The sequence below is a fragment of the Corythoichthys intestinalis genome, chromosome 22, assembly GCF_030265065.1.
Source record: "Corythoichthys intestinalis isolate RoL2023-P3 chromosome 22, ASM3026506v1, whole genome shotgun sequence".
Lineage (NCBI taxonomy): Eukaryota > Metazoa > Chordata > Actinopteri > Syngnathiformes > Syngnathidae > Corythoichthys > Corythoichthys intestinalis.
Window position 1 is genome coordinate 6501544 of NC_080416.1, and position 26472 is coordinate 6528015.

The 26472-nt window shown below is 37.2% G+C and overlaps 1 protein-coding gene across 1 annotated transcript; it reads right to left on the minus strand.

The window, feature by feature from the left end:
- Positions 1-4127: 4127 nt before the first annotated feature.
- tmem64 (transmembrane protein 64) lies at positions 4128-26116 on the minus strand. Its single transcript, XM_057828640.1, has 3 exons — positions 24979-26116; positions 12037-12192; positions 4128-10552 (listed from the first exon to the last, which is right to left on the minus strand). The coding sequence occupies exons 1-3, from the start codon at positions 25612-25614 to the stop codon at positions 10355-10357; spliced, it is 990 nt and encodes a 329-aa protein (XP_057684623.1). The 5' UTR covers positions 25615-26116; the 3' UTR covers positions 4128-10354.
- Positions 26117-26472: the final 356 nt, after the last annotated feature.

Genomic DNA, 26472 nt, shown 5'->3' on the forward strand with positions numbered 1-26472 from the left:
CCTTGTATGCTTGAATAGGGAAGTTTTTTTTTTCTGACAATGTAGTAGTGTATTTTGTCATCGAAAAATGACCATGTACAGTAAGGTTTTTTTTTTTAATAAAAAAATTACCTTTGTATACTAAGGCATTTTTTTTAAAAATAAAAACGACAATTCATAGTAAGGCTTTTTTTCATTGAATAATGACCATGTATAATAAGGCTTTTTTTCGTTAAAAAAAAAAGACTCATGAGGCATGTTTTTCATTGAATAATGACCATGTTTAGTCAGGCTTTTTTTCATTAAAAAAACCATATATTGTAAGGCTTTTTTTTCATCAAAAATGACCATGTATACTATATTAAGGTTTTTTTCCATCAAAAAATGACTTTTGTATAGTAAGGAATTTTTTAAAATTGAAAAACGACCATTCATAGTAAGGCTTTTTTTATTGAAAAATGACCATGTATAGTGAAGCTTTTTTCGTAAAAAAAAAAAAAAGACCACATATAAGGCATTTTTTAAGCAAAAAAATGACCAGTCAAGCTTTTTTGAATAAAAAATAGCATGTATAGTAAGGCATTTTTTCATCAAAAATAGACTATGTATAGTCAGGCTTTTTTCCGTTAAAAAAATACCATGTATTGTAAGGCTTTCTTTAATAAAAAAATTACCATGTATAGTAAGGCTTTTTTTCTCCCCATCAAAAATGGCCATGTATAGTAAGGCTTTTTTTTGTTAAAAGACCATATATGAGGCGTTTTTTAATCAAAAAATGACCATGTAAGTATTATAAAAAAAAAATTTAAAACACTATCGCGAGGCATTTTTTTCATCAAAAATGACCATGTATTGTAAGGCATTTTTTTTTCATGAAAAAAAGGACCATGAATAGTAAGGCTTTTTTTCATCAAAAAAAGGAACGTTTTTTTTTTTTTTTTTTTTAAATATAAAAAGACCATGTACAGTAAGGCATTTTTTTCATTGAAAAATGACCATGTATATTAAGACTTTTTTTTTTTTTTTTAAAATAAAAAATGACCATCTATAGTAAGGTTTTTTCACATCAAAAACAGCCATGTATAGTCAGGGTTTTTTACTCGTTAAAAAAAGACCATATATATAAGGCATTTTTAAACCATAAAATGACCATGTGTATTCAGCCTTTTTTTTTTTTTTTTTTTTTAAAAAGCATGTGTAGTAAGGCATTGTTTTCATCGAAAAATGACCATGTATAGGAAGGTTGTTTTTTTTCCCATCAAAAATCACTGTATAGTCAGGCTTTTTTTGCATTAATAAAAGACCATGTATGGTAAGGCTTTTTTTGTTTGTTAAAAGAACATATATCAGACATTTTTTAATCAAAAAATGACCATGTATAGTAAGGTTTTTTTTTTTTTCCATCAAAAATGACTGTATAGTCAGCCTTTTTTTGCATTAAAAAAAGACCATGTATAGTAGGGCTTTTTTTAATCAAAAAATGACCATGTATAGTAAGGCTTTTTTGTTTGTTAAAAGAACATATACGAGACATTTTTTAATCACAAAATGACCATGTATAGTCAGTTTTTTTTTCATCAAAAAAGGACCTTTGTATAGTAAGGCATTTTTTAAATTGAAAAACGACCATTCATAGTAATGCTTTCTTTTTTTATTTAAAAATGACCATGTATAATGAAGCTTTTTTCGTTGAAAAAAATAAAAATAAATATATATATATATATATATATATATATATATATATATAAGGCATTTTTTAAGCAAAAAATGACCAGTCAAGCTTTTTTGAATAAAAAATAGCATGTATAGTAAGGCATTTTTTTCATAAAAAAAATGACCATGTATAGTCAAGCTTTTTCCTGTTAAAAAAGACCATGTATTGTAAGGCTTTTTTTCTCCCCATCAAAAATGGCCATGTATAGTAAGGCTTTTTTTGTTAAAAGACCATATGTGAGGTGTTTTTTAATTTTAAAAAATGACCATGGCTTTTATTATTTAAAAAAAAAAAAAAAAAGACCATGAATAGTAAGGCTTTTTTTTTTTTTTTTTTTTTTTAAGTATGAAAAGACCATGTACAGTAAGGCATTTTTTCATTGAAAAATGACCATGTATATTAAGGCTTTTTTTTTTCTTTTTTTTTTTTTTAATAAAAAATGACCATGTACATGTAGTAAGGCTTTTTTCACATCAAAAACAGCCATGTATAGTAAGGGTTTTTTTCTCGTTAAAAAAGATCATATATAAGGATTTTTTTAATCATAAAATGACCATGTGTATTCAGGCTTTTTTTTTTAATTAAAAAAAAGCATGTATAGTAAGGCATTGTTTTCATCGAAAAATGACCATGTATAGTAAGGTGTTTTGTTTTGTTTTTTCCATCAAAAATGACTGTATAGTCAGGCTTTTTTTGCATTAAAAAAAGACCATGTATAGTAGGGCTTTTTTTAATCAAAAAATGACCATGTATAGTAAGGCTTTTTTGTTTGTTAAAAGAACATATACGAAACATTTTTAAATCACAAAATGACCACGTATAGTCAGTTTTTTTTCCATCAAAAAATGACCTTTGTATAGTAAGGAATTTTTAAATTGAAAAACGACCATTCATAGTAATGCTTTCTTTTTTTATTTAAAAATGACCATGTATAATGAAGCTTTTTTCGTTAAAAAAAAAAAAAAGATATATATATATATATACATAAGGCATATATATGGCATTTTTTTAAGCAAAAAATGACCAGTCAAGCTTTTTTGAATAAAAAATAGCATGTATAGTAAGGCATTTTTTTCATCAAAAAAATGGCCATGTATAGTCAAGCTTTTTTCTGTTAAAAAAGACCATGTATTGTAAGGCTTTTTTTAATCAAAAAATGACCATGTATAGTAAGGTTTTTTTCCTCCCCATCAAAATGGCCATGTGTAATAGTAAGGCTTTTTTTTGTTAAAAGACCATGTATGAGGTGTTTTTTTAATCAAAAAATTACCATGCATCGTGAGGATTTTATTATAAAAAAACAACAACAAAAACACTATCGGGAGGCATTTTTTTCATCGAAAAATGACCATGTACTGTAAGGCATTTTTTTCATGAAAAAAGGACCATGAATAGTAAGGCTTTTTTTTCATCAAAAAAGGATATTTTTTTAAAAATATAAAAAGACCATGTATAGTGAGGCTTTTTTCGTAAAAAAAAAAAAACAAAACAAAAAACGACTATATAAGGCATTTTTTAAGCAAAAAATGACCAGTCAAGCTTTTTTGAACAAAAATTAGCATGTATAGTAAGGCATTTCTTCATCAAAAAATGACCATGTATAGTCAGGCTTTTTTCCGTTAAAAATGACCATGTATAGTAAGGCTTTTTTTTTTCCCCATCAAAAATGGCCATGTATAGTAAGGCTTTTTTTGTTAAAAGACCATATATGAGGCGTTTTTTTTTTCATCGAAAAATGACCATGTATTGTAAGGCTTTTTTTTTCATGAAAAAAAGGACCATGAATAGTAAGGCCTTTTTTCATCAAAAAAGGATTTTTTTTTTTTTTTTTTTTTATATAAAAAGACCATGTACAGTAAGGCATTTTTTTCATTGAAAAATGACCATATATAGTAAGGCTTTTTTTTTTCTTTTTCTTTTTTTAAATAAAAAATGACCATGTACATGTAGTAAGGCTTTTTTCACATCAAAAACAGCCATGTATAGTAAGGGTTTTTTTCTCGTTAAAAAAGACCATATATAAGGCATTTTTTAATCATAAAATTATCATGTGTATTCAGGCTTTTTTTTTTTTATAAAAGGCATTGTTTTCATTGAAAAATGACCATGTATAGTAAGGTTTTTTTTCCATCAAAAATGACTGTATCGTCAGGCTTTTTTTGCATTAAAAAAAGACCACGTATAGTAGGGCTTTTTTTAATTAAAAAATGACCGTGTATATCAAGGTTTTTTTTTTTCATCAAAAATGACCATGTATAGTAAGGCTTTTTTTATGTTTGTTAAAAGAACATATATAAGACATTTTTTAATCCAAAAATGACTATGTGTAGTCAGTTTGTTTTTTTTTTCATAAAAAAAAAACATGTATCGTGAGGCTTTTTTTCCCCTAAAAATGACCATGTACAGTAAAACAACAACAACAAAACAAACAAGGTGTAATAAAAGCCATTTTAATCTCTGTCTCATAAATAACACTGAACAAAGCATTACACAGTGCTTCAATATCCGCATACATATATGCGTTTATATTGTCTATCTCTATTTACGCACTGTTAAATTGTCTGTGTATAAGAAAATACAGCATGTGTGTACAGTAATGCACTTAATACAGACTGAGGAAGCGTCGTCGTCGTCCCTTTGAGTCACGTGTTGCATAACTACCACATCGTTTCATACAGTCTCCCAAAAGATTTTTTTTTGCGTCAGTTAATACTAACAAAAATCAAATACTATTTCGCACTTGTCAGTAAAATATTAATACATTTGTGTGTGTGCCAATCACAATATGTTGTGACATCATCACGCAGCTCATTAATATTGATGAGGCAGCGCGACGCAAACAAGGCAAAGTAGGGAATGTGGACGCTCTCCCCAAAATTCACTATAGAAAATTAATATTTCACGTATTTTTCTGTGTGTTTTTTTTTTTTTTTTTTGCAGTAGGTTATGCAAATATTATTGCTAAAGTCAAGACAGGAGGGGGCCCCTTCAACCAGCCGGCAATCACAAAAATAAAACATGGAAATCTCACGGAGGAGCCCTTGTGTGTTTTTCACAACACTTTGCAAATACGGCAAAATAATAAAATTAAAGAAGCTTATCCGCACATTCATGGTTTGTTTTTAAATTGTATTGATTGTCAGTTTGTGGTCGAGAAAATACTACGGAAAAAAAAAAAGATGGAGGTAATCGAATTTCCAGTTTTCATCCCGAAAAATGACTAAAAAAGCAAAACACGACTACAAAAAAAATATACAAATGTTATACAATTCATTTAGCGATATTAATCCTTTTGGGGGTTTTTTAAATGTAAAAGTGAATCTTAAGTTGAAATCGTATTTTTTCATTGGGAATCTCTTGGTATCTCACGATACGATATACGATATAAAGCTCACGATAACGATGATCTGACGATATGACGAGTGTCAATACATTGTTTAGGAAATCCTTCTAGGATATTCTACAAACAGCTAAAAGACAGAAAAACAAGCTTTTTGGGCCATTTAAGGTCTCACTGGAACAGCACCGAACAAAAGTTCCAGCATCATCACCTTGACAAGAGTCAAGAATCTGCATTGGACGACTCTTGACAAGGTGATGATGCTGGAACTTTTGTTTAGTGCCTGATGGGGAAAACATTATGTGACCCGAAGTGAATTAGCACATTATGCCTTATGATAAATTCAATCCGGGTCAAAGGGCGGAATGACGGGAGAAAATATTATGTGATGCCTTAACATTAGCACATTATGCCTTTTTGATGTATGATTGCCTCTGTGACCTAGATTGTAAGATTGCCTCTGTGACTTAGATTGTAACAACTTGTTATTGCTTTTCACCTTGGGTTCCATAATAAGGAGGGAATCTCACGAGATAACTTGTTTTGCACCCATAATATTTACCGCGGGGACAGAACATCTGTTGCCAGGACGGCACAGCTTGCTACCATGTGAGAAGCCCTTTTTCAAGGGGCTGAACCAAAAGTAGCTTTAATATTTGTCATTGGGCTGGGTGCGAGCCTTCTGGGGGCGGGTTTTGGCCGTCCCCACCCACACGGGCGCGTTCCTACAAGAAACGAACATTTTAAGGCGACCCCGGAAGTCTGCCAGAGGATTACGTACGGGTCGCTTGGCTTTGTTCCTTTGCCAGAGCGTTGGCTCCCCGCTCATTTGTCAACGGTAAGCAATTTTCATTGTTAAGGAACAGTTTGTTGTGCTGTAATGGTAACACGGGGAATCTGGGATTGAAAAACTAGATCTAACGTCATCGTTACCACTTGTTCTTGTTTTGATGTGTGTTTGCCCGCTCTTGTGGGATTGTAATCAATAAATCTCATTTATCCTGCATTTTCTAATCAATAAACATCGTATATTTCGCAAAAGTGTGCCTGTTGCTGACTCACTGTGAACCCGGAAATTTCGGAAAACGGTGCCGTTCCAGTGAGATTTACAAGGATGATTGCCTGAAGCAGACATCAAAATTCCCTCAGTCCTTGATGATATGGGGCTGCATGTTAGGCGCTGGGGAGATGGCTGTGGTTAAATCTTCAATAAATGCACAAGTTTACATTGAAATTTTAGATAGCTTTCTTATCCCTTCAATTGAAAATATATCATTTGCATCATCCCACAGAGCTAAAACTGTTAAAGCATTCTTTGGAGAAAGACTCATCCAGTCAATGTCACGGCCTGCAAATAGCCCAGATCCCAACCCTATTGATAACCTGTGGTGGAAATTGAAAAAAAAAATGGTCCACAGCAAGGCTCCGACCTGCATGGATGATCTAGCAACTGCAATCAAAGAAGAGTTGGCACCAAATTGATGAAGAATACTCATCAAATCCATGCCTCAGAGACTGCAAGCTGTCACAAAAGCCAGAGGTGGTGCTATTACTAAATACAAGAAATGTGTTTTGATTGTTATTTCTTTCTTTGTTTCTAATGATTCCATATTTTTACGTTTTAAGTGATAAACCTAATTCACTTCGCAGCAGAAGGATGAAAATACCTTGTTTGTATTGATCGTTATATCACCATATCATGAGATCATTATCGTGAGCTTTGTATCGCAAATAGTAGCATATCTTGAGCTACCTAGAGCTTCCCACCCCATTTGACATATTTTTGCAATTTTTTAGCCAATAAAGTACTTCATTCTTGGACTACTTTTATTTTTCTCTTCTGTAAATGTACAACTCGACGTAATGTTTAGTAAGTGTGTTTCTCTCAGAATTGTTTTTCATACTCAAGGTTTGCAAAAAATTTCACATTTTTCAACGTAAACAAACAAAAACCAACAAAGTCCTGTAAATCTGCGACTTTCACAACAATGTATTTTCATTTTTTTCCCCACGTTAATTTCCAACTTTGTTGTAATAAATCAATACGACTTTATTCTCGTCTTCACAACTACAGTATTTTTCGGACTACTAGTATAAGTTACAGGGTTTTTTTCATAGTTTGGTCGGGGGTGCGACTTACGACACTCTGGGACGACTTATGTGTGAAATTAAAAACATGGTATTACAGAATTTCAAATGTTATTTTCACACTAAACCACAACAGGGCGCGCAAGGCCTGTGTTTCAACATTGGCAGTAACTTATAAAAATAACTAAAAACAACTGAGGAAGGCCGAACAAAATGGCGCCGAAAAGAAAATCATATTTTGCATTTTACAAGCTGCAAGTACATGTAGTCCCCGGGTTACGACGTACTCGATATACGCAATTTCTACTTCACGACATCGTAGTCTGGTCCGCCATTTTGTCTCCAGTTATTTTTTGTTTTTGGTTAGTCGCATAAACAGTACCTTTTTGTACCTCACAGTATCTTGTTTTTTACTTTGTTGATAAAACGTCTTCTGTCCTCACTAAACGTGAAGTTGTTCAGCTTTACAGACAGCAAACAAGGAAATTGTGCTTTTTGAAGCTTTTTAGTTCCTTCACATTTGACCATTTGTAAAGCTGTAACACACATATGTACACCTATGTTCAAAACAACACGCATTTTAACAAAACACTTGACAGAACACAATTAGTGTTCAAATGTCCATCTAGTCTCATCAAAACGTAAATTTAGTAGATGAAATTAGCCTAATTTGCCTCACAAGTCAGCTAGCTTTAATGCTAAAAACGCAAACATATTTACAATTTTCATAGCAAATTGCTCACACATAATTCGTCAAACTGTAGCTCTAAACTTACAAATGCATAGACAAAGATATATTAGCTGAAACAACTTACAGCCCTATGTGTGCCAAACCAGAGCTCAGCTATCCTTTATCCATGTCAGATGTGGGATTAGGGTTAGGTTTCCGATCACGTCATTTTCAAAGTATCGGAATCGGCAAAAAAATGTCAGACATGCCTTTTTTAATATATACTGTATATATATGTATTTTTTTTTTTTTTATTAATTTAACGTTACAGACAAAATGTCTTACACTCATCCAGAGTCTTCAGTTTTGGCTTAAAGTAAGGCTATCAAATTTATCGCATTAACAGCGGTAATAACATTACAATACCCACTCACACATTGTCGTGTTCAGTCTATAATGGCACCGTTTTACGTATACATAGATCTAAAAGGCAACGTAAAATGAGCAGAGGGAATTTTGGCAGCCTGTGAAGCAGTTTTTTAATTGGCTAAAGCCTTACAATCCCTCTCTCAACAATATGAATCGTGGGAAGCAATGTGGGGAAGAAAGGTAGTAGTTGATCATTTTCTTAACACCCTATGTTATCTCCCAATGCAGAGAAGATATATCAATTGGTACCACTATGCACAGTCATGGTTGCACTTCCCATCATGCATTTGGGCAGAAGCTAAATGGCTTCGGTATCATTTACTGAAAGCTCAACAAATACACTAGATGGCAATATTTAGTCACAATATACAAAGTCACATTTATCCTTTAAGAATTACAAGTCTCTCTATCCGTGGATCCCTCTCACAGAAAGAATGTTAATAATGTAAATGCCATCTTGAGGATTTATTGTCATAATAAACAAATACAGTACTTATGTACTGTATGTTGAATGTATATATTCGTCCGAGTTTTATTCTTTTTTTTCTTAATGCATTGCCAAAATATATATGATCGGGAAAAATTATCGGGAATGATTGGAATTGAATCGGGAGCAAAAAACAGCAATCAGATCGGGAAATATCGGGATCGGCAGATACTCAAACTAAAACGATCGGGATCGGATCGGGAGCAAAAAAACAGGATCGGAACAACCCTAGTTTGTGAGTCTGCTCCTCAGTCATACAAGGCGACAGTCCAGTCAGACCTAACACTGCCACTAGAGGGCAGTGTATTATAGTCTGGAACTCCAGACTCACTGCTGTTCCAACTTTGGAGTCTGGGGCCCAGGTCCTTATTGGCCTCTCGAGCCCGAACGAAATTCATCCATGCTATCAGATTTGTTTATTTGCGTGACGTATTCTTAACGAACAACATCACTCTTGCGCGTCGGAAGTCGTTTCCACAACAACACAGATGGCGAACGGGAGAGCCGAGAATATGTGCCTATCCGCGGTAAATTATTGAGTCACTAAAACCAACAGTCTGTCTCGCGCTAGCCATGTTGAATAAACTTTTCTGTTCTCCACTCTCCTTGTATGTTTACGTCCTTGTGCTAGAGTTTCTTGACGCTTTACCAACGTCACGTCAGCCCGTCGCTGATTTGTCCACTCCGCTGCCTGTTTGCTGTAGCTTGCTCCGCCCTGGGATTTGATCCGCTGAACAGTCGCCAGACTATAGCTGGAACAGCGGTGAGTCTGGAGTTCCAGGCTAAGTGTATCCTCCATCATTAAACAAATTACAATACTTTTGGATTTTTGAATGGTTATTTTGAGTACTCAAAGAATTCCGACTTGCGCAGAAATTCGGGTTACGTCACCAGCGTAGGAACGGAACTCATTCGTAACCCAGGGACTACCTGTAGTGAAATATGCAATCGAAAACGGTAATCGAGCAGCAGAAACAAAGATTGCAGCTAGCGAGAAACTAGCATAACGTACACTTATTTAACCTGTTGTTCATTTGCGACTTATACTCAAGTGCAACTTATAGTCTGAAAAATACCGTACGTTTAACCACTTTCTACCGTCATGATAGCCCGGAGGCTACTTTGTCGTTTCCGTTAGCTTATTATTCATAAAACAAATAAAAGAGCAAAATAATGACACTTAAAAAAACACAAAACAATAACATTTGCTTCGAACTTCGTGTTTGATCAGCTTAGTTTTGGGAATGAAGTGCACTCTTTAAAAAAAAAAAAAAAAAAAAAAAAAAACGAACCTCATCGTACAAGTTTTCAACGTAAATAATGAGCGGGAAAAGTTTCTCTTGGCGCACTTCCAACATTCCTGAGTTTTCCGTCTCAACCGGCAGTCCCGAACGTAAGACACTTAACTGAAAAGCATTCGTCTACAAAGTCCGAAAAACTGAACGATGCCCTTTTTTACAGATTCTGTTTTGTATTACGGCGACGACGCTAGTCGTCGGAAAGAAGGTGCATAGGTGGCCATTCGTTTGACGCTGAAAAACAAAACCGCTTGACATTCAAAGTGTTAATTCATTGACATCTCTTGAGGTCCCTTTAATCGTAAAAAAAAAAAAAAAAAAAATCGTACCGCGCAGAGTCCGGTGTGTGTCAAACCACGTTGACAATGGCGGCCGCCATCCGTTTCCCGCAGTACGAGAATCCCGCGTGGTTGGCGGAGGACGACGCGCACGAGCCGTTCACGTGCGAGGAAGATCGGAACTCCATCTGGCAGGCGGAGATGGCGGCGTTGAGCTCCACTTGCGCGCGGTGCACTACGTAGAACATCAGGCCGATGCTAATCACGATCTGGATTGATAATGAACAGAGCGTGTCGTAATTTTGCTTTAGCGACTTATTTACCTGTGTTAGTGCGGACAACAATTTTAATCAGTGAATACAACAGAAGTTTGTGTGCGGTCTGACATATTTCGAAAGGGTTAGCTAGCAATGAAAGTTAGCTTCACGCCTTTCTAAATGTCTTAATAATAATACCTTCAAAATCTAAAATTTAAAATGACGCAAATATCGAATGAATGTTTTCATAGTGCATAATATAGTGCAGAATTATTGAGTAATGCTTGATTCTGTTGTTTATGTGCTGAGGTTGTTTATTTTCCCAATTCCACACTTTTTCCCTTATCCATCCTTTTGTTTGTCAAAATGCTAAGCATTATTCTTATTTATTTATAAACTTGTATTTTTAAGAGCATAGTGTGGGACTGTTTTACCTCTTCCGCCCTCCTTTCCCTTTTCCATCAAAAGAATTAAAAGTCTTGCCGTGTACATGTCACTATTCTTATGTTTCCCAATTCTACACTGTGCCGCTTCCCACCTGTAATTGATGCTGTGCTTTTCCCTTTTATCCACTCCCTTGTTTTATGTCAAGGAATTGCTTTCAAACATATACTTCTCATTGTTGATATATAGCTTAAGCTTTATTATTGTACAAGTGTTATCTAAAAATTCATAAATCAGTGCACAGATCTACATCTTAAGGCGAGGGAGGGCAGGCAGGCATTCTCAAGGGTAAAGCTGTTCTTCAAAATGTACAGCGCAGCCTGGGAACCCATGCTTCATGATATGAAACTTTTAAAGGACTTCTAAAGTGACAACTTTTTTCTTTAAAAAATGAAGGGAGAACGGATTTTCTCCCGTGACATTTTCCCTTTTGGCTTTCAATATTCAGAATTTTAAATTTCAATAATTAATCATTTATTTTGTGCACTCCCATCCATAAGAGCATATTGTTGGAATTGTACCGTTGGTTGTATTTTCTTTTTACTTTTTTACCACTTCCATGTCTTATTTTCCCTCTTCCATCCAAGTCATTAGACACGTCCTGAATACATCACTGTCGAGATGTTTCCTGATTCCACACTGTGCTTCCCACCTATGATCTGTGTTGGTATTTTTTCCCTTTTCCACTCTCTATTTTCCCTTTTCCATAATTCAGATTTGCATCATTCTGATTTTTTGGGGAAAAGTTGACAATTCCTGATTCCAACCTGCTCACCCTTATCCACAAGAGCATACATACTGTGAGTTTTTTCCTTTTTCCACCCACATTTTTTCCCTTTTCCATCTAAGAAATCAGTGTGTTCCTCTCTATATGCTACTATCTTGATGTTTCTTGGGCAGATTATGATTGATCTTTTAATTTGTTCACTGCGATTGATGGCTAAAGACCGCTGTCAGCCCTTCCAGTCGAAATGGACTGGACGTCTATTGCCGTCAAAGGCAGTGAAAGCTTTAAAACGTAAGCTAAACTTAGGACCATATTGAAAACCAACCTGCAGCCCGAAAACGAAGTATCCGCTAACACTCTGCTCGGCGATGACATCCTCCATGGTGCGCAGCGTGCTGCCCAGGTAGGAGTTGAGCAGTTGGGTGGGCAGCAGACCCACCGAGGACGCTACCAGGTAGTTTGGCAAGGACACGTCTGTGATCTGGAAAGAGCGCCAAACAAAAAGACGCTAGCCAAAGAGTAAACAAAATAGCAGAACATTAAAAAAAAAAAGCTAGCAGGGGCTATCTGATGACATGTCGGGTAAAGTCCAGCTCATATCAAAGCTGAACTCCGGCTAATCAAGTGATGACATAAGTGTGTGTGCGTGACCTTGGCCTGCACCGCGGCCGCTAGCGAGCGAGCGCCACGCGATGGCTCCGAGACGTGCCAGAGTGAGTTTCCACTCGCGGCGTCACGCACGCAGAAGCACGCGAGCCGGACACAAATCTTATTTTCAGAACTATTAAACGAGTCTTTCTCTAAACAAATTTGACGCGTGAGAGACGGAACAGCAAACTGGTTTTAAAGCACCGTTTTATTTTGAAATGTTTGGCATCTGAATCAACCTGTTTTCAATTATTTTCAATTACAGTCATTATTTTTAGCAGTTCGCATTTGACAATCACGTCAGAAAATTCCCAAAGTTGTTATTTTCCTACAAACATTTTACCCAAAAACTAGGTTTTGGATGCCACTGATGGCGCTAGGTGTCAAATTGATTTTGACTAGGAGGGGCATTACATGTACATTTTGTGGCATTCCAGGGTCACTACTTGTACATTTAGGACCAATTCCTATTGTTATTTCTATATTTTTGGGCCTTGGCAGGTCACGTAACGTCCACTGGTGACCACTTGTCTATTTTGGGGCATTTCTGAGTCATTTCCTGTTGATTTTGGGTCACTTTCTTTTGATTTAGGGGCAATTCCAGTACAGTACACACTGGCGTTTAGGTCCTTCCGGCAGATAGGTCCCAACCCTAGCTTGTGGCTTAAAAAGTAGGAATTTTAGGTTGACCATAGACTTCACGTCACACCTTCCAGTAGGAGGCTGTCCAACACTCCGCTTCATTTATTAGCAGTCGGTCAATGCAGCGATCTAATGCATGCATTTTGAAACGTGAAAAAAATGAATGGGAGAAATTAGCCGCAACAGCATTGGCATTATACTTCGCAATATTTCCGTAAAATAAATGCTACCTGCACGGTTTTCTACTTTTAACCAAGATTTAAGACTCTTTTACGTCCAAATCTATAAGGAATTCAGGGATTTAAGCATTTATTCACAACAATTTTCAACGGAAAAAGCTCTATGTTTACATATGGCAGTCGCTAAATGTCCTCACAGACCAGCCTCATAGTTCGCAATATTTACGTAAAATAAATGCTACCTCCACGGTTTTCTAATTTTAACCAAGAATTAAGACTTTTACGTCCATATAAAGAATTCGGGGATTTAAGCATTTATTCACAAGAATTTTCAACGGAAAAAGCTCTTTGTTAATATACGGCGACCGCTAATTTCCTTACAGACCAGCATTATACTTCGCAATATTTCCGTAAAATAAATGCTACCTGCACGGTTTTCTACCTTTAACCAAGAATTAAGACTCTTTCACGTCCATATCTATAAAGAATTCAGGGATTTAAGCATTTATTCACAAGAATTTTCAACAAAACAAGCTCTTTGTTTACATAAGGTGGTCAGTAATTTACTTACTGATTAGCCTCATAGTTCGCAATATTTATGTAAAATAAATGCTACCTGCACATTTTTTTTTGCTGTTAACCAAGAATCGAGACCGTTTTACGTCCATAGCTATAAGAATTCAGGGATTTAAGCATTTATTCACAAGAATTTTCAACGGAAAAGCTCTTTGTTTACATATAGCGGCCACTAATTTCCTTACTGAGTAGCCTCATAGTTCACAATATTTAATTTTTTTTTTTTTTAATTTCATTTCATTTCAGGCAGTTACATTCATCTTCACAAATACAGATCTTTGCTTTCAAGAAACAACAGAGACATAAAAAAAGACACAAAACAAAACAAAACAAAATGCCTGAAAGGGAGTGGGACGAAGAAAACTTATTAAATCCCACCCCGATTTCTCAATAATCATCAAAATAAATAACCATTTTCCTGCAACCTGTTTCTGTTTAGTTACATAGAATACATCCTTCCCTGACACATGTAACGGGAGGGCCGAACCCTCAATATCGATTCCCTCAGTCAAAAGAGAGAAAACAGAACAACAAAACCAAAATATGTATATATATATATATATATATATATATATATATATGTGTGTGTGTGTGTAAATATATACAAATACACACACACTTATATTGCGTATATCCATACCAGTATGGTAAAAAGACCTACACAAACAGTGATGTACATTTAAGACCCTTCCTGAATATACTTAGACCAAATTAATTGTTTATAATGAAATTTAAATATGTGAATATTTTTACACTCTCTTAGTGATAAACTCAGATTGTTCCATAATTTAACTCCTCTTACAGACACACAGAAGCTCTTACGAGTCGTTCTAAATCTAGGAAGTACAAACTCCCCGTAAGCTCTTAAATTGTGAGCTCTTTCACGAATGGTGAAATGTGTTTGTAACTTTGCGGGTAATGTGTTGTTAAAAGCTTTATATAGAATTATGGAAGTGTTGTAATCGACTAGGTCTTGAAATTTAAACAATTTAGATTGAAGAAATAGTTCATGGGTGTGATCCAGAAATCCAGTCTTATGAATGATGCGAACTGCTCGTTTCTGTACTATGACTAAAGGATTTGTCGTATTGCGATAGGTATTCCCCCACACTTCCACACAGTACGTAAGATATGGGAGAATCAAGGTACAGTACAGAATACGGAGTGCATTGTGATCAAGATATATTTTAACTTTGTTCAAAATTGAAAGGCTTCTTGAAATTTTGGTTTTTATATGTCTGATGTGGGGTCTCCAAGACAGTTTGTCATCAATTATAACTCCCAAAAATTTATTCTCACTAACATTTTCAATTTGTATACCTTCAATACTAAATGTTGGTTCTGTATCAATTTTTGCATTCCCAAAAATCATTGCTTTAGTTTTACTTATATTCAATGATAATTTATTTATATCCATCCATTCTTTAATCAAGTTTAGTTCCCTGTTCACAGTAGTTACAAGTTCAATGTAACTATCACTACTGTAAAAAATATTTGTATCATCTGCAAAGAGAATGAGTTTTATAACTTGGGATACATTAAATATATCATTTATATACAAAGAGAAAAGTTTAGGCCCCAACACTGACCCCTGTGGAACCCCACATGAAATACCTAGTTTATTTGATGAATAAGAGCCGATGTTGACATATTGCTCCCTGCCTGTTAAATAACTTTTCACCCAGTCCCCAGCTACCCCGCGAATACCATATTTTTCTAATTTTTCAAGTAAGATTGAATGATTTAAAGTGTCAAAAGCTTTCTTGAGGTCAACAAAAATCCCAACCGCATATTTATTCTGGTCAAGTGCATTAGTAATTCCCTCTACTGCCTCAATTATCGCCATTGAAGTAGTTCTATGCGTTCTAAACCCATATTGTCCTGCATTTAGTATTTGATGTTTCTCTATGAACTTTTCAAGTCTAGAATTAAAAAGTTTTTCTAAAATTTTTGAAAATTGTGGCAATAGAGAGATTGGTCTATAATTTGTGAAATTGTGTTTATCGTTGCTCTTGAATAATGGTATTACTCTAGCAATTTTCATTTTTTGAGGAAAACAACCAGACTGAAGTGATAAATTACAGAAATATGTTAAGGGCTTTACAATGGAAAATATAATCTTTTTTATTACTAACATGTTAATATCATGATAATCCACAGATGACTTACTTTTACATTTTAACACAATATTAATAATTTCCTTGTCGTCTGTACATGTGAGGAACATCGAAGATGGATTTCTTATAATCGTTTTGTGACAGTTATTAACAGTATGGCATGGAATTTCAGTAGCCAACTGAGGGCCAACATTTGTAAAAAATTTATTAAAACCATCAACGATATCATTCATGTTATGGATGTTCCCATTTCCATCGGTAAAATAATCAGGATATGATCGAGCTGGAGATCCTTGTTTAATTAAATGATTTAGTGTATCCCAAGTTGCTTTCATATTATTTTTATTAGCATGTAATCTTTTTTTATAGTACACTTGTTTACTTGTTCTAATGATGTCCGTCAACTTATTTTTGTATGTTTTATATCTCTGTTCCGCCTCTTTTGTTTTTGCTTTGATGAACTGTTTATATAAATTATTTTTCTTTTTGCAAGCATTCATAATTCCTTTTGTGAGCCAAGGACTTTTTGTCTTTTTTTCCTTGATACAATATTCTTTAACAGGACAATGTTTGTTATATAAGAAGGTGAATATAACTAGAAAAGTATCGTAGGCACGATCCGCATTGGATTCACTATAAACCGGGCTCCAGTCTTGCTGGGCAAGACTGTAATTGAAGGCATTTATTGTTTCTTCATTTAATATTCGCTTGGCTATAGTAACCACTGTATCTTTTTTTATCTGAAGATCACAATCATATATGGCAAAAACCGGTAAGTGGTCAGTTATGTCACATAAAATCAGGCCACTATTGACTTGACCATCCATGACATTGGTAAATATATTATCGATAAGAGTGGCACTGTGTGATGTTATTCTACTTGGTTTTGTTATTGTTGGGTATAAAGATGAACTATACATTGTGTCAGTGAAATCATCAATGCTTTTGAGTTTGGTTGGATTTAATATGTCAATATTAAAATCCCCGCAAATGAATAACCGTTTTTGATTCACAGAAGAAAACAATTTCTCTACCCAACAATTGAAGTTATCAATACTTGAACTAGGTGTCCGATATATGCAACTGATTATAACATTTTTCTGTTTTTCATTTTTTATCTCAATCGTTAGACATTCAAATATTCCATCAACAGCTAAGGTCATATGCGTTACAACATTAAATTGTATAGACTTGTGTATAAATAAGGCTACCCCACCCCCCAGTTTGTTCTGTCTGTTCATATATCTGAATTCATATCCATCCAACCAAAAATTTATACCTTTGTCAATGTTAAGCCAGGTTTCAGATATGGCAATAACACTAAATTGGCAAGAGAATTGTTCCAAGTATTCCTTAATGGACCCAAAATTCGTATACATACTTCTACTATTGAAATGTATTATTGACAGCTTGCCCTTTGTTTTGATATTTGTTCCATATTGTTCGTAAGAAAAATAATTACAATTTATAACAAAGGAAGAAAAAAAATTGTATTCAGGGTCTATAGAGATATCTTGATCTGCTGTGTTGTACTCACTATATGTTTCCAGTTCCATTTGTTTGTGATGGAAGATTGACTTCAACCTGTCCATGTTATATGATTGATATTCTCAGTGCATGCTGTCAGTTGTACTTGTCTAGATCTTCCATGCTCTTCACGATCAGTACCTTGGCTTCCTCTGGTGTCCCGTTCAGCTTAACGTAGATCTTACAGTTTGTTACCCATGTGTGTTGTATTTTACCTTGCTTTTTCAGTTGTCTTGCCTTCCTCGCGATGTCTGCGTTCCTTCGTGTCAGATGTTCATTAATGAAGACGTCTGTGCCTTTTAGTTTGCGTCCTTGCCTCAACAGTGCCACCTTATTTTTTCGATTAATGAATCTCATAATGACGGCTGGTGGTCTGTCGTTGTTCCTGGGTAGGGGATGACACGCCTCGATGTGCTCCAGGTCCATTTCTATCCCCTTGGATTGGAGGAAGGATGCCACCTGTAGCTCCACCGAACCCGTCTCCTGGACGCTTGGCTCCCCGATGTCCGCGGTCAACGCACGCGCGTAAGAGCGCGGCTTGATTTTTATGCCAGTGATGACCACATCATTCATTCGGGTGTACTGCTCTAGGTCTTCCACTCTGCGTTCGAGATCCCCAATTCGTTTGTCTTTTTCGGCATTCTGGAGGCGTAGTTGTTTAACTTCCTCCAGAAGCCCCAACAGCTGCTCCTGCTGCGTTCTGACAGCAGTCACTTCTTCGATCAGAGAGTTGAGGGAGGTTTTAATATCGTCGACCTCCTCCGAAGCCGGTGTTGGGCCTCTCTTGGGTGGCATACTGGCGTGTATGTACCCAGAGTCGACACGTCTCCAGCTGCGGCGCGACCAAGCGTGACCTCGCTAGCAGCTAGCGTCGTGATCGTGGGAACGAACACGAAGCGCGGCGATCGAGTCCTCCAGTTCGCCCTGTCGTCGTTCGTGCCTTTCCTAACTTCGAAAGTGCCTTTCTTAAAGTCGAAACTTTCTTCTTGAAGCCTGATACAACCTCCTTGTACTATGATTAAGTTTTTGGTTTTTAGTCCTTGTAGTCCGCCCGCGACATGCGACCTGTTACATAAAATAAATGCTACCTACACATTTTTTTTGCTTTTAACCAAGAATCGACTCTTTTATATCCATATCTATAAAGAATTCAGGGATTTAAGCAGTTATTCACAAGAATTTTCAACGGAAGCTCTTTGTTTACATTTGGTGGCCACTAATTTCCTTATTATCCAGCCTCATAGTTCGAAATATTTACGTAAAATAAATAGTACCAGCACGTTTTTGGGTTTTTTTTGCTTACATAAGACCATCATAGTTATGGCATGACACTGCCATGAGCATAAATGAATGCTTGTGACAGATGTCATTTAGTGTCATCCGGGAAAGGATCTCACTTTTGAATGGATGTAAAAGATCCGAGCTGGAATCAAACGGAGTTTGTGAAATAATTTGCCGGATGACACTTAATGAAATCTGTCATAAGCATTCATTAATGCCCATGATAGTGTCATGTCATATTTACGATGGTCTTATAGCAGTCTTATGACGGCGCTGTCAAATAAAGTGTTAGCGCTTGGCGACATTGTTTGTTGTGAAAGCCAAGATGGCTGCACGACGTACATAGTTGCAACTTCGGCCATTTCTTCCTTGGGTAAATTTTGTTCGTGAGTACGGTTTGTCTAAAGTACAGTGCATATTTTGTATTGCTGTATGAGATGTTGTATTTTTTAATATTAGAAATTTGTAGATTGTTTTGAGCGTAAATTGTCTGTATAGTTAGCGTACAAAGCTAATGCTAAGTTGAATGCTTTATCAGTATTACGACGGTTTGAATTGGGTAATGGTCGGAGAGAGGACGGCATAACTGGCGTAAAGGTCATACCTGCATTTTTGGGCGAAAATTTTGGTAAGAAAATTGCAACCCAATACATGAGTACATGCAGTAATTTTTTGGGGGTGGGCGAGGTCATAAATAATGTCACCAATGAAGAAACACTGAAAGATTTTTATTTTTATTATATTATACACTCACCGACCACTTTATTAGGTACACCATGCTAGTTACGGGTTGGACCCACTTTTGCCTTCAGAACTGCCTCAATTCTTCGCGGCATAGATTCAACAAGGTGATGGAAGCATTCCTCAGAGAGTTTGGTCCATATCAACATGATGGCATCACACAGTTGGTGCAGATTTGTCGGCTGCACATCCATGATGCGAATCTCCCGTTCCACCACATCCCAGAGATGCTCTATTGGATTGAGATCTGGTGACTGTGGAGGCCATTTGAGTACAGTGAACTCATTGTCATGTTCAAGAAACCAGTCTAAGATGATTCCAGCTTTATGACATGGCGCTTTATCCTGCTGAAAGTAGCAATCAGAAGTTGGGTACATTGTGGTCATAAGGAATGGACATGGTCAGCAACAATACTCAGGTAGGCTGTGGCGCTCCAATGATCTTCAATTGGTACCAAGGGGCCCAAAGAGTGCCAAGAAAATATTCCCCACACCATTACACCACCACCACCAGCCTGAACCATTGATACAAGGCAGGATGGATCCATGCTATCATGTAGTTGACGCCAAATTCTGACCCTACCATCCGAATGTCGCAGCAGAAATTGAGACTCATCAGACCAGGCAACGTTTTTTCAATCTTCTATTGTCCAATTTCGATGAGCTTGTGCAGATTGTAGCCTCAGTTTCCTGTTCTTGGCTGAAAGGAGTGGCACCCGGCGTGATCTTCTGCTGCTGTAGCCCATCTGCCTCAAAGTTCGACATACTGTGCGTTCAGAGATGCTCTTCTGCTGACCTTGGTTGTAAAGGTGTGGTTATTTGAGTCACTGTTGCCTTTCTATCAGCTCGAACCAGTCTGGCCACTCCTCTGACCTATGGCATCAACAAGGCAGAACTGCCGCTCACTGGATATTTTTTCTTTTTCGGACTATTCTCTGTAAACCCTAGAGATGGTTGTGCATAAAAATCCCAGTAGATCAGCAGTTTCTGAAATACTCGGACCAGCCCCTTCTGGCGCCACGTTCAAAGTCACTCAAATCACCTTTCTTCCCCATACTGATCGAGGTTTGAACTGCAGGAGATTGTCTTAAACCATGTCTACATGCCTAAATGCACTGAGTTCCCGCCATGTGATTGGCTGATTAGAAATTAAGTGTTAACGAGCAGTTGGACAGGTGTACCTAATAAAGTGGCTGGTGAGTGTATATATTTAATATATATTTATTTTTATCTTATTTTTAAATCAATGTAGTATCCAAAATGGTAGGGAGTAATTTATTTGTCCGAGTCTTGAGTAAACAAAACAAAAAAAAAAGATTTTGTTATTCGTTTTTCAATTTCTTGGACAGTGATCGATTGTGCACCAACATTTTTTTTGACAATATGATCTCAGGCCAACCTTTGTACCCAGAGTGACAACTCGCAAGCGGTGATAAAAGTACAGTCAAGCAGAAGAAGAAGGAAAAAAAACATCTGCTCGTTGTAAAAAAAAATTTGGGTGTCACGTGTCGCCGGAGAGTGAGTCAGCAGAGCAGACAAACAAGTCTTCCTTGTGCGTCCGAGTGAGTCGTTAGCGCGCTTCCAGCGCCGAATGCCTTTCGCGCTCATCCTCTTCTGGACGTTTGAGCCCTCGGTTGACTTCCTTTCACGCCAGATATCTTCCTAAAGCTACGAGAGTGGTCAGCTGGGGATGCTTACTTTACTTACAGGCGTCAGCCTTAGAATAAAAAAGGGTAAATGAAAGACAAGTAGACAAGTGTGCTGTGCTCTTGTCACCATACTAACGTTAACCCTTGATGCCTACTGTAGCAAATAAAGGACGTACCATATCAAAGCAGCATTATTTTATCTTATTTTTAACTAGAGATGCCTGTTGTCGCTAATTTGCATCATACATAAAATTGTATTTTATTGATATCATTACTTTCTTTTTGTAGGCAAGGTTGATTGAATTTTTTTTTATCATTGTTTTCTCTATTTTTTTTATGTACTTTAGTTAGCTTCCTAAATTTAATTTAGCGTCTACTTGAAAGCAAAAACAGAAGTAAAAGATTCTTTGAAAAATTTTTTAGATCTTGGTGTCAAGGGATTAAAGTTAAAGGAATTTTAGAATAGAAATAAAGGAGAAAATCTAAATAACACGCATGTTAAAAATAATACTATCCAAAAAAATTAAACCGCCACTAAAGGATTTTTTAATCAAAATACATACAAAAATAATAATTATTGATCATTTTTGCGACAGGCAATAAATCCGTTGTATGAATTCAATATATATATTTATTTTTTTATTATTACAGATGATTAAAAAAAATAAAGTTTTTTGGGGTTTTTTTCAAAAACAAAACCTAGCCATCAGTTATTTCTTTGTGTAGTGGTTACATTGCATTTTGGAGCTAACAGCACAAATACGGGGAAAGATTAGATTTAACAAAGTTTTGCACTTCTTTTTCACATTACAGTACTTTCCTTCAAAATGTAATTTTAACTTGTTTTTAAATTGCTCTGTCTTGTAAGTGTCTCCTTCAGGGAGGGAAAAAAATCAGAACAAATACCTAGATTAGGGGTTGGCAACCCAAATTGTTGAAAGAGCCATATTGGAGCAAAAAAATAAAACAAAAAATATGTCTGGAGCCACAAAAATTTGAAAGCCTTATATAAGCCTTATAATGAAGGCATCACATGCTGTTTGTATCTAAATTACTATAATTTTTGGACTATAAGGCACACCTGACTCTTAAGCAGACACCCACCAAATTTGACATGAAAATGACATTTGTTCAGAAGGTAAGCCAAGCCGCAGCTGTCCTCACTGTATTATTGGATATTTATACCAAAATATATTACACCTTATTCGACAGTGGCATCATAGTACGATTGTCATTAGAGCGAATGCAACACCATGAAGCTTTGAACCAATTGGCTGTAAAGAAACTTCATTTGGCCATCACTGCTCCCTTGGGGGAGACAGTCAACCTCTGCTGCCAGCCTGCTGTCAACACTGTTGTTGTTCAACATGCCTCCTAGCATGCATTGCAGAGCTAAAGATGTAAAGAACAATCAAAATCATTTCCTGCGCTAATTATGTCTTCAGTTACTATTCCAGTTGTTTCATTAATTGCTAGTTTTGGTATTTGGTAATGCTTTATTTGACAGTGGCACCATAAGACTATCATAATCATGACATGACACTGTCATGAGGATTAATGAATGCTTATAACAGATGTCATTTAATGTTATCTGGCTAATTATCCCACTTTTGATTAGATGTGAAAGATCCCAGCTGGACAAACATGGAGTTGGTTACATAATACTGTATATAAAAGCCTTCAATGTTCTCAAAAGCGGACAGTGCGTCTTATGATCCGATGTGCCTTATATATGGTTAAATATTGGTTAATCATGGCATTTCATTCAATTTAGCTCAGCTTCATCTTGTGGATGCGTAGTACAATGTCAAACACTACTACCACTACTGAGGCATGTGCCAGTATGGGATTCTGACGGTATGATAACCTTAAGCAAAAATATCACGGTCTCACGGAATTGCATTCACAGCTCTAAAATGTGTTACTTTGAGATATCTTGGTTGAAAAAAAAAGAAAAAGCTTTTTTTCCATTGAACAGGATTTTTATTTTTAAAAACATATTAGCAAATTGCAAGGGCGTAGGTTTGCATAGGGACGGTAGGGACAAAACACTACAAACTTTACAGAATGATCAAATAATCCCTACCAACTTTTAAGCAACTTTATTTGCATTATATAATGTGTTCAGTTATATTGGTCATTTAGATCGTCTTCCCATGTGTTTTAATGAACTGACCATACCATTATCAAATGAGTTACTTTCATTATGTTCAGACTTATATTTGCCTCTTTTTCACTTGCTGAATGTGCCAGTCCATCCCCCCCCAACGCACGTTCGATTGGCTGATGACTTGACCCACCCCCGACACACACACCCACATAGCCCCGACAGAAATACATGTTGACAACATGGTGCCTCCTTTTTTTTTCGACCAGCAGCAGCCACTGTAGGTAATTTAAAAAGATGCCAATGTTGTGTAGGTGGGAAACACCTCTAATTTTGCTACTGAAAGTCCGATCTGCATTAGAGTTAGCAAAACATTAAACTGTGTGAACTTGCTAACCCGCAAGACTTGGGTAGGAAGCTGCTTTTTTTCCTCAAATGCACGTTTGATTGGCTGATGACTTGACCAACATTTTTTTCTTGATTTAGGTGAAAAATGACCAACTTTTAGGTGTATGGGCCTAATAAGAACAAATGGTAATATATTCTCAAAGTAAGTGAAAGAATCTGATGCATTTATCTGTTAACTATCCTTTAAAACTCAAAACAAAATGAAAAAAAATATTCGACTAGATTAAAAAAAAAAGATCAGATTGACATTATAGAGTAAAATTTGCAGTTTGAAAGTTAGTACAAGTCAATACAGATTTATTTTGCATTAATCATTTAGCCTATCAATTAATTAGGTTTTTATTGCTGAGAAATGTAGCCCTGACCGCTCTTAACCCAATCTGTTTGGGTAATGTCCTGTCCCCAACAAAAAGTGTACATGCAGCTTATGCTGTTATATCTTCACTACCATTATTGAGACCAAACCTACGCCCTTAGCAAATTGGAACATAAGTTAAAATAAATACCGCTAGACACCCTAAACAAGCTGGAGTTAACTCTCGAAGCTGGTGGGAAACATTCATGATAGTGTTCACAAACCTTTAATTTTTTACAAATGCGAAATCATATTGGAGGTATTGCCTCCTCAGCAGCCACCCTCCGCAAACATGTTTTACATGTCGGTTGGCCCCCCTTTCTCTAATCTGCGGCCGTCTGTAACTTTTCTATAGCCAAAGTAATGCCATACCAGCAATTTCATTTTCTTTGATGGGGGAAAAATTTCAGCAGTTTCACCTCCTCCAGCTATCTTGAAGCAGAGCTGACTCATTGACACTGAGCAATAACCAGTGGGGAAGGGTTGAACCTTGCAGCGGCAAGTGAGGGATTTCTCTCTGCATTTATGGTACATAAAAGATAGCTGATACCATAGGGATGGTATGACAGAAAATTTCTGCGGTTTTGAAACCGTGACGTTTTTATACCACGGCATACCTTGAAACCAGTTATCAGCACATGCCTACCCCTACTACTACTGTGCCTTGTAATGCAGTGCGCCCTATACAAGAAAGGGTTTTAAAATAGGCCATTCATTGAAGGTGCACCTTATATGCTGATCCGCATTTTATTGCGGAAAATACGCTATATGTTATGTGTATATCCATGTTTATTTTCCCTGCAGTGCATCCTGAAGAGAATGACGCACAACGAAACCATATTAAAACTAAAAATATATTCCCCTCCCCATCTTTTTCCATTTTTTTAACATTTTGGAAAAAGCTCCAGGGAGCTACTAGGGCTGCACTGAAGAGCCGCATGCGGCTCTAGAGCCATAGGTTGCTAATCTTCGACCTAGATTAACTACAAATTGACTGCATGTTACAATGTGAAAATGTGTGTTTGTTGGGTTACTCACAGAGAAAACTGCATTTTGTAGCCCAAAGGGAATGGGGGTGAGTCTCGCTAAGGCCACAACTTTGAGTCCGCTGCCGCCCTCCACCACCCGTATGACGGCGCTGAGCTGTTCGCTGCCGCCCACCTTACGCAGCACCCAGTCCGTCAACAGCCGCTTGCACGCCAGGTGAGCCAAGAAGGTCCCGATCAGCACGCCCACCGCCACCAGCCCCACGCCCAGCACGAAGCCGTACAGGTACCCGGCCGCCACGTTGAGCACGATGTAGCCCCAGACGCAAGGGAAGGACACGCCGATGAAGCCCACCACGAAGAGCAGTGCCCCGGCCAGGCTGTCCAGACCCTCCACCCAGAGCAGGAGGTCTTTAAGGTGCTGACGGACCAGCGCCACCGAGGAGAAGCACAGACAGGTGAGGACGCACGCCAGCAAGGCGCTCTTCAGGCAGAAGGGGGTGGGCGGGCAAGAGGGCAGGGGGTCCTCGCCCACTGCCACCGCCTCGAGGTCCCCGTCGGCCAGCAGGTCCATCTTGTCGCACTCTTCGGCGGCGTTCCTGTGCAGCCAGCGGTTGAGCTGGACGTGCGCCCTGCCGACGGCGTGCTTGGCAAGTTTGACGAGCAGGTGACCCCCCGACAGCGACATGGTTTGCCCTCCCAATGGAAGGGGGCGGCAGCCAGGCGGGGCTCCTGTCACACCTGTCACTCGCCGGCTCGACGTTCCTTCATAATGGACGCAAACTGGAATTTTGTCCTCTTTAGGGGGAAAAAATGGAACTCAGGTGGTGGCAAAGGTGGCGTCATGACGTCTCCTCGCACTATGGCATCATAGAGGATCATAGCGCGCTCATTGCGGCAGAAGACGACTCAAAAAAAAAAAAAAAAAAAGTGGAGAAAGTTATTACGTAAAACTCACCCCGTCCAGCTAACGGCGACAAATCACAGCACGGCTAGCTGTTAGCTGGCTTGCCGCGGGGCTAAAGTCCTCCCGCCACCGTGTCATCCCGTTTTCGTCAAAATGCTTCACAATACGGAAAACACAAGCTCTTTATCGCTCCTTTTCACAACATAAAAGCGCAATTTGCAGCTTTCCTCTTCTTGCTCCGAGCGCTGCTGTTTGTGTCCCAGATGTCGAATAGCAACTGCACCCCACGTGACCCCCAAGCCCACCCTTCTCCAGAGCAAATGAGCCAATCAGAGCGTTCCCGCTCGGCATCGCGAGACCTGCCAACGAATGACGTTTTGTTTTGCTCTCGCTAGCTTTCAACCGCTACACATTCGCCCTCATAAAAAGATAAAATTCATTACACAGCATTCATATTGGAAAATTTGACAAATACTGAGTAAATTCTTAGTATATTGAGCTAAAAATAATAAAAATAAAGTTAAATAAAAAACATAACTACTTTAAATCACCGCATTAAAAAAAAAAAAAAGACTTTAGCAATGAACTGGCTTTAACGAGCCTCTGCTGTCCTCTAGTGGCGTACACTGGAAGTTCAGT